Raw genomic sequence first — 13,969 nt, forward strand, 5'->3', positions numbered from 1 at the left:
TCTTCATTTCAGTCACTACTTGGGATAACGAGTGGTGGACCTCAGTGTTCCTGAATCTCTGGCTATGGCCCTGCTTCCCAGTGGTGCGTGAGCTGCTTGCATGCCGTCTCCACTGGTGATGGTTGTGTGCCTAAAATTGAGGATATTTCTGATCAGACAAAGGCACATTAAGGCCCGTCAAATAACGTCCATTTGTTTACCATCACTTTGCAGGAAAGGCCTAATAAACAAGTGAAACAGTATAGTGGGACACAGGGAAACACATTATTTTGCACATTCCTTCTCTCATTTGAAATTAATTTTCACACAGTATTGACAATGTATAGGTTTCATAACAAGCTATTTACTGTATCTATCATTTATCTTCTATACAGGCTCGAACCTCGTTCACTCCTGCTCACATTGTACGAAAGCCAGGGTGCAGCATGGACCATCTTTGTATTTTGTACTCTCACACATGAACAGTTTAAATTCTCCAATTAACCACTAGTATGTCTTTGGATTGTATAAAGAAGATGGGGCATCTAAAGACAACCCACGCAGACACAAGGGGAACATCTGTTCTATTCGATAAAACTCATCTGGTTGAATCATCAGTCATCAATACGTAAAAGTTGCAATGGAAAAAGTTTAGGGGATTGAAAGCATGAAATGGGGCGGAGGAGAGAGAGCAGGTTAAATCAGATTGGGGGGGGTAGAAGGGTGATATAAATCAATATCGCTCAGTATTATTTCATAAAAAAATTAAAAAATTAAAAAAATGGCCACAGTATACAGATGCTTTTTTTCCTGATTTGCCTTTAACAGTGATTGTTACGACCCGGCTTTGCTAGGAGAAGGATGTTGATGTAGGCAGTAACAATAACCAGGTGAGTTTGGGTGAAGTGAGGGTTTTATTGGTACTTCTCAGGTTTACAATGACTAAACAGAACCCCAAAGACAATAATATAACAAAACATCTCACACAATTGAAACACACACCAAGGTTCTCGGGGCAGACTGAACAGACGCCATGAGAAGTCTGCTGGAGCTTCTTAAATGGCTTCAGCTGGTGGGCGGAGCTGAGCCAATCAGCAGTCATCCTCCAATCAGATTGCTCACATCAGAACAGGAGGAGGAGGAAGCCGGTGAGGGTACCTCCTGTCGCCTGTGGGCTGTAACAGAGAGGAACAACATTATTGTGGTTTTTAGTTAAGCCAGAATGATTAAAATCAAATGTGACACTTCTCTGTTCCCCGCTTTTTTTTTCTGGTATATATCAAAGAAAACTCTAGACTCCTGGTGTGCAGGAGTGCGGCCATGTGTCCGTGTTTCCCCGTCACATGGGAGTAACCCCCAACTGCTCCCTGCGTGATTTATAGGCTGAGGGAAGGTGTTCCTCTGGCTTGACTGGGTCAAGGCCGCTGCTTCAGTGTCAAACAGACTGCACACACCTGACAAGATAAGGCTGGTTTTATCCTGTCTTTGTGCTCTATAACCTCCCCATGAAGGATTCATAGCTGGAGCACCTGCGAGAGGAAGGAGAGGGGAAGAGCGTGTAGAGAGGAAGGGCTATGTGCGACACGATGAGCTGGGCGGACCGATAAAGGGGACTTGAGATAATAGAGTTGTGTTTCAACTCCTAACTCTTTCAACTTTTAACTCCTAAACACAGAAAAAGAGGTAGAATTTATATATTATCTTAGAGACTATACATTTTTTAATGTACTCATAAAACATTTCATCAGCAAGGCTATTAGCCATTCTAGACCGTTAACGCCTGTTTCTCATGTAGCACAAAGTAGCCGGGGGCCATAAGAAGACAGGGTTGCCACAAAAACAACAACTGTGTAATGATGAGCAGATGATTGAGATAAAAGTGAAAATGAATAATCTGTGACTTGCAGACGGGATGCTGACAGACAAACATGATAGATGAGTCAGGAAAGGTGGAATAGGAGGCGGGCTGGAGGTGAAAGAGTGAGTCGGGGTCGTGAAGGAGAAAAGGCCGGAGGTTATCGCTCAGCCTCAAAGTGAACAATGATGTGCTACAGTACATGAGATGAAATACACTGGCTCTGACCCAAAGTGTTATCTGCCGGCCTCTGCAGAGCGGCAGAGGCACACACCATCTGTGAACATGATATCATATGACACATCTCATGTGCACATCCTCGGCTGCCCCTTCACTTTCTTTTCTTCACTCTGTTTTTCTCTTCACATGCACACATGGATGCACAGCCACACTCCTGACAGGTGTTGAAAGGTAAAATATGCAGGAGGAAGGAAGTTTAGAGAGTTCCAGCTGTATGATCTGGGCAGTTACCCCCAAAGAGCAGCAGCAAGGCTGTTTCACACTAAACCTGCATGTGCAACATGCAGCGTATCATAGAAACATGGGCCCCATATCTCTGCAGACTTTATAGAACAAGCTTTCATTTTAATGCGTCTGTTCAAGATGTCATGCGGATAATCCTTTATACATATTTCTACAAATTTAAGATAATCTGAAAAATTGTAGTATATTTCAGAATGGTTTGTGTGTCTTGTTTCTGTTTTAGTGTCATGTCTTTTTTTGTAAATACAATAGCTTTTAGTTTTTTCACTGCACTGTGAACTGTCACGGAAATTTTCATCATATATAAATGTACTCATTTAATTAAAAAAGAGCAAAATGCATCGCTTTCAACAGTTTATGAGGATAAATGCCACTTCACGGTTTGAATTTCCATTTTATACAGTGTGCCAACAATTGTGGAATTCAAGCATGAAACACAAACGTGTGAGTTAGGAAATTTAGACCAAAGTTATGTTTTTGATTAAATTCAATAGTGTTCCCGTTCCTCACGTTCACACATGTACAAGACGACAAGCTCCTCTGGTACAATGTGTCCTCTTCCAGTTTGATCGTTCAAACAGCGATCTCACCTCGTCCATGTGTTGACGTTTAAAGACATTTGGGTAAACGTGTGTTTAAATGAGTCCTGAAGCAGCGAAACAAATCACTTCAAGAACACAGTCATTTACTTTGCCATGTGACGACGTGACATCGTCGTTGATATATTTCATGTGGCCAATAAACCAGAAAGAACAGGACAAACATTCGTGTGCGAATCTGAAGGAATGTGAAGTTCCAACAAGTTGTGTTGTTGTTTTGATCAACGCGCTGAACAATGGCCCAAAGTGCAAACTGGGCCCCTTCTGTTTCTTCCTTTAATCCACATCGTCTTTCTTCCTCCTCTACTTGTGAAATCGGAGCTCAGATGCACATGTGCTCTGTTCATAGGTGGTAGCGTGCAGCAATCCAAACGTTCACTGGTTTTGGCTGGAGGATGTGCGGCAGAAAGAAGACATTTCCCCTTTTGTCTGAACTTCCCTCTGAATCTGACAGCTGTTTCATTGTAAGAATCTGAGTCTACTTCCTCAGCTAACGTATCATGTACACCAGAAATGTGGCTCGGCGCTCGCTGTCGGAACTTTGGGTTCATTTTTCTTTTTCTAAGCATGAAGCATGAAGACTTTCCACATATTTTGACAGCAGTCAAAAGTACAGACACTTGCAACTGTACTTGGGATGTGTTTTCAGGTGTGCGTACTTTACCTGAGTACTATAATTGTTTGTAACTATTCCAGCATATGTTTAACTCAGATTCAAGTGGACCCTTGTAAATATCCTTGGACTTTCAAGCTAAAGATAATGTGCTCAGCAGTTGTTAAAGCTTTTTCCAGGTTTTCATGATATAAAAAAAGGGACTTTTAAGACAAACATCTGCGATATTAGAATTTAATATAAAGAGGTAGGAGTTATGGAATAAACTATAGTGAACAGCCATATGTCGGCTACAACAATTGTAGGATGTATCCAAGGACCTGCACACCTCTGATAAAGAATTTTAATGTCAATTGACCCTAAAATCTCTTAACACTCAGATTATTCAATGTCAAATTGATTAGAGAGCCCAATATCAATTTCTTATTTAGCAAGAGATTATCCTAGGGGATTTTAGACTCTCCAGGACAAGTAACTTTAGATGTAAGAGAGTTAACAGTCCTGCTTCACTTTGAAGATACTTCATCAACAGAACAGAGAAGACGAATGTTGGTTCAGTCAGGGTGAGAGGTCAGATCTTGATCTTATGTTGGGAGTGCTTGCGTCGGCCCACCGGGATTTGTTCCGGTATGCCGCCTGGCCAGTACACCACTGGACACGTCGTATTTCCAATAATTATTTGTATCGGAGGTGTTTACTTCAGGTGAAGAACGTAAAGCACGTTGCTATGGTAAAATCGACTTCTTCCTATCTATGTTTGATAGGTTCTGCCTGGGACAAGGTCCTGGATGTGTGGCACAAACCATTGAATCGAAAAACCGAATTTGAATGGAGAGAAGTGAAGCTGAAAATGAGAATGAGAATGAATTAGGGAGCCGAATTCTTCAATTGAACGAAATACAGTTTCCATTTTATTGTGACGCACATTAAAACCAATAGATTGAGATTTTAAATCAGAGCCCTCGGATTCAGATTTAAAGAATTCAAAATCATTTTCTACTGGCACAAGATTTATCCCATAGTACACCATGCGTTTGCTTTTTCTGCATATGAGTCCTAAGAAAAGTAGAAGAGAACAAGCTGAAGTAAAGTCACTCCACAGTTGTACTGTTTGCTCTGTTTATTAGAGGTATATTGTCAAACATTTTACAAGCTGCTGCTTAAATGTTTCCATTCAGGGAGAAAAATGCAACACTGAAAACAATTACTAAGCCCAGCAGAGAACACTTTTAAAGCCCCTGTTTGAAAGGCACTAAAGTCCCAGTTTTAACACCAGTCTTTCCTTGGTTTTCTTTTTTTAATTCTTTGATTTTTCTATTCTTGACACATGCAGACACAACTAGCAAACACATCTGCTGTTACACACTTCAGTAGCTACGATACATAGAGCTTTCAATTGACTGGTTAGTTGAGCTTTTCACGGTAACGTCACCTACGTCTGCTATCATGTGTTGGACAACAAATGTCTGCAATGATAAGGTGGGTAAGTAACACATACAGTTAATTCAATACACTGAACATGTGCCTGAATGTGAAGCTACCATGACGTACTTCATGTGTGCCGGCAGGCTTTGATTTGCTGTTTGTTCTGTTAAGTGCAGGCATCTTAAATATCTTCAAGATTAAATACACCATATTGCTGCTATTTAAATACATAATGTGTCTTTTAAGTTAGAGTTGCCATTCAGTGGAATTATGCATAATCACGAGACGACCATCACTTGGAATTTCTTCACGTCTGGAAAAACAAAATGACAAAAACAAAAAGTCTTGTCTTTAAATAATAGTGATAATAGTACATTCAAAAATGAGCATAATAGTTCCTCAGCATTATTGTTGTGGTTTTTAAATAGCTTGTGATGTAGGGATGCTTGTGGGGAACACATGGACCTCCCTTGTTGGTTGAAACACTGCAGGAACAACACTGTCACACAAAGTCTAGATGTCATGCTGGTGCCATCGTCATATTGCTAATGCTGTCGGTCGTCACTGAGACCCTCAAGAAGACGCAGACCAACGTAAACCCCGCAGCAGAGCCTTAAAATCTACATCCATGACTGACTTATCAGAATGTTGGCCGTTAGGCTTTGTCACAGCTCGATGAGCGTTGGATTTTAAAGCAGCTGATGTTAAAGCGCTGGATTCTCATGAGAAAACAAGCTGCCTGTCAGTTAGTGATGTACAGCTGCGTCATAGCTAAATGGAGAAAAAGTGAAACTAAATCCTGGCAGTATACCTATGTCAACCATATACCTGCTTCCATCTGCTTCTCCTTCTGGATTATTAAGAAATCTTTTATCCTCTTGTATGGCAATCTGTTTTTCTCACTCTCTCCCCCTTTTCCTATGCCTGACCTCTTTTGCCTTGCCCCTGATAATCATGATTTGGCTGCTATACCCATTCCCTCATCTCATTCTTCTTGCTGCTACATTTTTCTCAGTCTGTTTGCAGTTTGCTGGCTGCCTTTGCATGCTTCAGGTTTTCTATTTTTTTTTTGTTTTTTTAGGGGGGGCGGGGGGGTTATTCCCATGCTGTTCCTCCATCTATCTGTGAATGTCTCTGGCCCCAAGTTGTCCGTCTTCACACTACCGGCACCCGCAGCCCTCCACCACCATGTCCTGATAGTTCTTCAGTACCACTCGGTCTTGAGGGTCCAGGTAGAGCAGGGCGATGGGGCTGAGGGAGGTGGGCACGCAGCAGGCCCGGGGCACTGCTCCATTCACAGAGTTCACTAGAGTTTGCACCATGGCGTGGCTCGAGGAGTTCATGTGGTCGGCCAGAGGAAAGCGGCACTCTCCCAGGCAGAAGAAGGCGTCATAGCCACTCGGTGCAATGATCCACTTGTGCCAACCCACATCATTAAAATCTACATACAGGGGATGGCGGCGGCACCTGTTACGAGAAAGGCGTTTCAGTTTTGCAGCACGACCGCCGTTTCTTTTCACCCTTCCACGATCACTCCAGCTGACTCCGCCTTTATTATCACCCCATCCCGGCACAGCGTCTCTCATTTTTTTGTCCCTCCCCCACGATTGGTCTCTGCTGCGGCTCTTGTTGCTCTTCCTCGACTTCAGTTTTGTCCCTTTTCTTCCTTTCATCCTCTGGGAATTGTCAGTACTTTTCCTGCCATGTTTAACTAAAGGCTCGCCGTGGCCATCATGACTATAAGTCACCAAGAGGGGCCTCTCCTGGGCCCAGCTGTGATCGTCCTGCCCCACAGACCGACACACCCTCAGGTGTCCATCTTTTCGTTTCGGCACCTCCTCCTCATCCGCAGTGGAGGAGCTGCTCATGTCAGAAAGTGAGCTGGCATTGTTTTCAGGTCTGATCTCCAGAAAGAAGCTCAAGCTGCCAGTTCCAGCATGGGCCTTGTGGAGGAGCTCTGCCCTCAGGCTAAATGCCTCCCATAAACCACTTGGCTTTTGGCTGTGGAGGTCAGTGGTGAGTAACCTAGTCTCCAGCAGAGCAGGTTCAGAGTTTTCGTGGTGCTCGGAGACATACAAATTCAGTCTGTGGGGCCCGGAGCCCAGAGAGGCTCTGCCACCGCGGAGCAGTCGAAGCTCGGCAGAGAGCACCTTCTCATCTTGAGGGATGGAAGTGATGTTGAAGGAGATGTGCACTCTGGTACGATCCTCTGCCGTTGGAATGTCTTCAAAGGGTTCTGAGAGGAAGGGAGAAACAGGAGGGCAGGCATTTAGTTTGGTGTTTTTTAGATGCATGCAATCTTATTTCCTCCAGCTCTGAACGATATCAAAAGCAGGGAAATTATGAACACATCAACAAATTAGCTGTTGACTTGTCTCACAGACAGTGCTGGCTCAGAGGCACATTCGCACTACTCTCAATTGTGTGGCACCAATTCACCCACTGCGCTTGACTTTACACTGTAGGACAGAGTAAAACCAGGAACATTCTCTCCTGTGCTAACCACTGCACCACTGTGAGAACATAAAATACTCCTTTCAATTTTTTTCAGTTTAAAGTAGAAAAGTTTCTTTGATCTGAATGTGTGACTTCTACTATCTTGGGGCATCTTAATTCATTCAGCATCTTTGTTGAATGTAATGGCAAATCGGTATTTCTGTATTGCAAACGCATTCAGAATAGACTTTGAAGATATAACTCATTTTATATTAATGACATCATCAATTGAATGTGTTTACTGTCTTCACAGTCTCTTAAAGAATATTTAGCTGTAGAACGAACCAACACAAAATATGAAATTTGCTGTTAAATGCAGCTTATATAAAATCAACCTGTTTTGCCGCTGAAGTGCTTTGGGCAGCCAGACAAACAGTTTGTGTCAAACCGACCTGACAAGAAGGAGTCTCAGTCGGGGATAGAACCTGCATTTTTTTTGTGAAAATATACACAAGTATCAATCTGGAAACAACTGTGGGGTGTCCTGAGTGAATGTTTGTCTGCTGCCTGCTGAGAGGGCAGGCCAGCCACACTGAGAAAGACATAACAATGTTTTGAGAGTCCAGAGTCCTGGACGAAATCCCTTCGGCGTGAGAGATACATATCTAAACATGCTCTTGCACATCATTTGAAAGGAGTACAGAAAATCATCTTGTTTACAGTTTCTATTTTCTAAAATTGAGTCACAGCAGAAAAAAATCTGTTATTGCCAAACAAGAATGTCGATTCTCAAAATATATTGTACATCTTTGTACTGAGTTGCACTTTTACACTTACACTGCTCATTAAACGTAGAAACAGCCTACAATAAAAAAAAAAAAAGATATGCTTCTTGGAATTGATTGAAAAAGCAGGTTTTTATGTATTTCTATGCAATGTTTTTCTTTTTTTTGTGTCCACTAGTCCAAAATAAGGCATCACATCATTCACATTCTATCTATCTATCTATCTATCTATCTATCTATCTATCTATCTATCTATCTATCTATCTATCTATCTATCTATCTATCTATCTATCTATCTATCTATCTATCTATCTATCTATCTATCTATCTATCTATCTATCTATCTATCTATCTATCTAGCAACTATTTGTCTACTTGTTCAATAGATTATATGGATAGATTACAGTTTAGATTACAGATATAGATATTCCTTAGATATCGATATATCTCAGAAACAAGCAACATGAACTCAAACTGCCAGAAAATGATGCATTTTAACCGTGGATCTTACCGCTGTGGTGGAAGCTGCGTACAGTGTTGGCCTGCTGGATGTGTTGGCTGGGGAAACTAAACAAAGGGTCCTCCACCAGATGGTACTGCTGCTGGTGGAAGCGGTAAAGATCCAGGAGGTACCGGGGCACCTGCACCCCCGGCCGCGGTTCGGGCTGAGACTGTAGGCCCAGCCGGCTCAGGAGGAGAGTCTGTATGGTCTGAGCCAGGCCTGGGTCCAGGAGCGATGGGAGAGGGGACAAGGACGAGGGAGTTGGGGGCACCCTGCCATGGTCGATCTCGCTGGTGTCTCCGCCCTGGCGACCAGACGAGGCTTGAGGTAGCAGCAGGACCATGAGGAGCAGGAGGTTAGCAGGGAACATGGTGGACCTGGAGGAAGGTGAGGAGACATGATGAGATGAAGAAAAGAAACATGGTGGTGCCAAGAGTAAAACATGGAGGACCAATAAACACACAAATAGAGATTAAAATGGCCACTGATGTTCCTCTTTAATATTTAGACTACAAAGTGAAAATTAAGGTTTTCTACAGTGTTCAGGTATCATATTACTTTCTTCATCTGGCTTTTGTTGACTAAGTGAATCATTTGTCTTTGTAAAGACGGCACATGCTTTACTATCAGCACTAATAGTAGGTTGGACATGTCTTCTTGGACTCATGGCGTGTAGTGGTTTGCAATCTTGAGCAAGAATATTATTTTCACTCTGGGCCTTTCTGTATAGAATTTACATGTTGGTGTGAGACTGATTGATGGCCCTAAATCGGCTGTTCGAATCTGAATCTTCAACTACTAGAAATTGAGGGGGTCATGTAAGGTGGCTAATCAGTGGTGATTGTCCCTCGATGTAGAAGCTCTGCCCCTGGAAAATGTAGAACTGATGAAGGACGATGTGATTGACAGAAAAGAAGACAAACCCTGTGACATCCTGCTCAACACTTTTCTCTTGTTGATTCTTTTAGGTATTTTAGGATGGTTTGAGTTTTTACAAAGACAACATGAATCATATGACATAATGACAAAATATGAAGTAAAATCTGCTAAAGACATAGCCCTGACAAGATGCTCCTGGACTCTGTATATCATTGCTCATGTCTTCTTCTTCCTGGACACACTAGTTTCTCATTACGCTCCTGCCTTCATGTGGCATATGTTCAACAAATTTACTATCCACATATCCATATGAACTTGTTTGCTTGTTACTGGTGACTGCAGAAACATCACTACTTTGTTTTGCTTTGTTAATTTATGGCAAACTTTTTACCCCCAAGGCCCATATATCTCACAGGACAATGAAGCAGAAGTAAGGAATCGCTGTCTCCCTGTAATTTAACCAAGCTGTGTGTCTGTGTATGACAAATATGTTAGCACTCTGTATGAACACCACCCAGCATTAATCAAAGCCTGTGGACACACATTGACATGTGATGGCGTTGGAGAAGCTCAACACGATGACAGATTGGCATATTTGTTTCTTCTCTCTCCGTTTTAAAAAAAATCACTTGAGAATGAATTCATACAATTGTTTCATATGGCAAAGTCATGCCTACATGGATTGAGCGAGGATGGCACATGCCTTTTAGGATTGAATTACAGTGACCCTTTAATTACGGTAATTTTTCAGACACTTCTTGAGTCTCACATCAGAAAGAAGCAGGTCTCAGTGAATACTGTTCACACCAATATTGATATGAACAAACCTCAAAACATTTATAGCTCAGATAGCAATACCATGTGGTCATCATTTTACCCTGAGGGGTTTCTTAATTTTATCTCCTTGTTCTAAAACGACACCAGGTTTACATCATGGCAAATGTTGCTCATCGGACTTCCGCAGGCAGAGGCAGGCAGGTAATTGCTCCTCGGAGAACGATATGGACACGCTGTACTTTTTTATTGGAATGCAGACAAAGCAAAAGACAGCTCGTATTGCTTTTGAGGGATCGAACTAATATTGGAAGAAAATGGAAATCTTATCTTTATGATGAAGAAAAAAATCTGGATGTCATAAAAAGTTAGTTTGATGAGGTTTTCTGTTGACATGCAATACGTTGGTCTGCTTAAACAATTACCGAGCATATAAATAGATAAATGTACTGTATCTTAATTATAGAGAACATTTTAATGCTTTACCAGTCTTGACATGCTTCACATTTTCCATCTTGTTCACCCTCACGATCTTTCACACGATAGCACACGAATAGTGATGGCTGTCATGCAAGGTGCTCCGCTTTCAGGGGATACTCACAGTCACTACTGAATCTCATTATGAAGTTTGTCTTTGTGTAGAAATCTGCTACTTGACTTGCAGGATATTGCCTTCTGGTTCAAAAAGTACAAATAAACTTCTGGATCTGATCTTGCTCAACAATCACTGTGTTTTAATGTGATTATATTCAAATAAGCAACACCTGTGGTTAATATGTGGACCATTTAACTTTATGATCATCTAAATATCTCCTTTTAGTTTCGAGATTATCAAGTATATCCACAAAATATTCACTTGACACCTGAAAGCAGTAAATCCCTTTCACAAGCAGGTGTCATGATGAAGACGTAATCAGTCATTTGGCTGATTTATGTTTGTTTCATCTCATAGATGGTCAACCAAGCCAAACGTCATTTCATGTGCATCACATTGAGCTAAGGTCAACCAGGCGTGGAGGGTTAAGCCTTTTTCCGCAAACTCAAAACAAGGGAGCAGCTTATCTGCCTAACCTTCGTGAATACTCAGCGCGGGAACACGACCACAGACAGGGGTCACGCAATTATGGCTCTGACCCGACTGACACCCTGCAGGCCTGTGGCACAGGTGTTAATAACTGAGCAGGTAGTTAGAAACCTGCCAGGTACTGGCATGACGAGACTGAAGTAAAGTGTTAACGTGCCAGTTCAAAGGTGTCAAACCTGCCAGCCAGGCAGAGAAAAGACCATCTTTACTGCAAATGAGCATAAATGCAAAATAATAGAGCTGAAAGGCCTCATATACTCATTGTTGTTCTTGTTGACTGTCAAAAAAACAGGCTTTTTTTTCAAGAAAGTGCCTCCAAAATGCCGTTATCAAAGTTTTCTGTAATCTCATTCTTCGTCCGAGTGCTCACCTATCTTACTCGTTCTCACTTCTATCTCTTTTTCTCATCTCTCTAAGGGACAGGGAATCGATTAGGCCTCCCAAAGCAAGATAACAAAGGCTTTTATGGCTGAGTAAACACATAATGACGCTGTAATTACCGCTAATCTCACCACACTGTCAGAAAAGGGGTTAAAAGCAGGTCACAGGTGTGAAGGTGTGTATACTTTTATGCCTGTGCGATTGTGTGCTGTCCATAAGCTGCGCGGTTCAAAGGGCAAGCCTGGGAAAAAAAAAGCCACCTCTGAGCGTGGGATTGTTGCTGGCTATCCATTAAACTGCTGCGGCCCCACCCTGAGCTGTTTCACCTGAGGCAGCGCAGCGGAGGACAATTACAGATTAGACACTCTGCTGGACAGCCTCTCCCATATATTGTGGAGGCTTGTAAAGCAGATTAAGGACAACACACCACCTCTCTCCTGTACTTTCCTCACCTAGAAAACCACCCAGGTGACTCCGAGGTACAAAGGTTCGGATGTCACGTCGAAGGGTGTTTCACAGCAAAACAAACTACAAAAAAAAAAAAAAAAAAAAAAAAAAAAACGAATCGAAGTTGAAATTTTTAAAAAAGAAGAAAAGAAGCTTGAAAACGGTGGATAGCTTCCCCACACATTCTCAGATCTTCTCTGAGTGGCTGCGTTGGAACTGGTTCAATCTAATTTAAACTGGGCAAACAGGATTTGGGACTCATAGTATCTTTATATGTCATGTGCATCAGGGTGCCGCCCACCGTGATGCCGAGTCATTCTACTCAGACGGGAAAAAGGGAAATTTTTATGACCGCAGCTCAGAGTTTCTCCTGTAGTATCTGACTTATTTATACTTTTTCTGAATCTTGCTTGAGCATGGACAGATGAAATGTATTCAGAGAGCTGTGTGATGAATGGCTCAGGGATACAGTAGAAGGAACGTTTGGAGTTTGTCTGTGGTGTCCCTGCACCTTTTCCCTCTCAATGCGGCCCACCCTTTTAGACATATTAGATGTGACCTAACCTTCTGAGCAGGCGGCGATGTGACCCCGACGTGCGACAGTCAGGTGCCGCTGCCGGTTTGCCCCGTGCCTTTCTCAACTCACTGATTAAAACCTCTGACCTCTTATGTCCGCCTCTCTCCCCGAGCCTCTGTTTTTATCTGTTTATTTCAAACCCTGCTCCCTTTCCCCTTCCTCCTTCCTCTTTGCATTCCTTGAACTTTGTCCTTTTGCTTTGTCTTCTGTGTTGTCATGTGTTACTGTTTTCTCTTCACTCTCTTTTTCAAATCAACTTAGGTCACTCTCTTCAGCGCTTTTTCCTCGTTCCTTCTTCCCATTAAAGCCCTTGGTCTTTCTTGGTAAAAACATTAATTTTTTTATGTTGCTCTGCGTGACTATCACCCTCTCTTTCTCTCTGTTAAAGTTATTCCTTGTTCTTAAATGAATGGTGTTTTTGCGGAAGAGTGCGGCAGACTGTTGCCGGGCCAGGGGGCCGGAGTGTCACAGCACCCGTCTGATTTATCCACCGCCGCTGTCTTCATGTTACGCCTGGTCCCTCAACTTTCCCTTCCTGTTGTTCTTCCCGTGTTTCTTTTCCCAAATTCCTCCTCTCACTCTCCCTGATCCCCCCCACCCCACGTTTCCAGCTCTCATTTTTCTATGCTGCCGTCTCATTCTTTCAAAACATGATATGTCCACCATACATGCCACGGGGTTCATTTATGCGCTCTGAGCTTACTAAAATGCTTGCAAGTATCTCACATCAGTTGGCCCCGGGACCCCAAACACGACGTGCCGTGTACAAATGCACATCTGAGGACACTTCTGAGGATTCATCTGCATCTACCACTGCTCCTTTTCCACTGCGGCCTTCACACTAAAAACATATAAAGTGAGAAAACACGTCATGGTCACTATATTAGCTGTCTGGTTATGACTGCGCTGTACAGCCTCATGCTAAACTAGTCATTAATCTGTGAGGTGTGGAGTTAATCTATAATAGGTGTGAGGTAAAGAAAAAAAAAAAAAAAAAGTCCAAGCCAGTTGTGAGTGCCCTTGTGGTTCAGGTCTCCAAAGCGTAACTGATGAAATCATTCCAACATGATTCCAGGTAGGCTGCTGTGTGGTTTTATTAGATTCTATTAGCACGGCTCTCTAATTCTTACCAGCTGGACAAATTAGCTCT

At 42.5% G+C, this 13,969-nt stretch overlaps 1 protein-coding gene across 1 annotated transcript in view; it reads right to left on the reverse strand.

Moving 5' to 3' along the window:
• Nucleotides 1-4,420: 4,420 nt before the first annotated feature.
• Nucleotides 4,421-13,969, reverse strand: part of bmp16 (bone morphogenetic protein 16) — an 11,459-nt gene continuing 1,910 nt past the window's right edge. The window contains exons 2-3 of the mRNA XM_080459844.1: nucleotides 8,687-9,054; nucleotides 4,421-7,190 (exon numbers count right to left, since the gene is read on the reverse strand). Coding sequence (XP_080315970.1) covers nucleotides 6,115-7,190; nucleotides 8,687-9,047 — 1,437 coding nt within the window. The 5' untranslated portion in view covers nucleotides 9,048-9,054 and the 3' untranslated portion in view covers nucleotides 4,421-6,114. The remainder of the gene's footprint in view (nucleotides 7,191-8,686; nucleotides 9,055-13,969) is intronic.

This window comes from Lipophrys pholis, assembly GCF_963383615.2.
Source record: "Lipophrys pholis genome assembly, chromosome: 3".
NCBI classification, from domain to species: Eukaryota; Metazoa; Chordata; class Actinopteri; order Blenniiformes; family Blenniidae; genus Lipophrys; species Lipophrys pholis.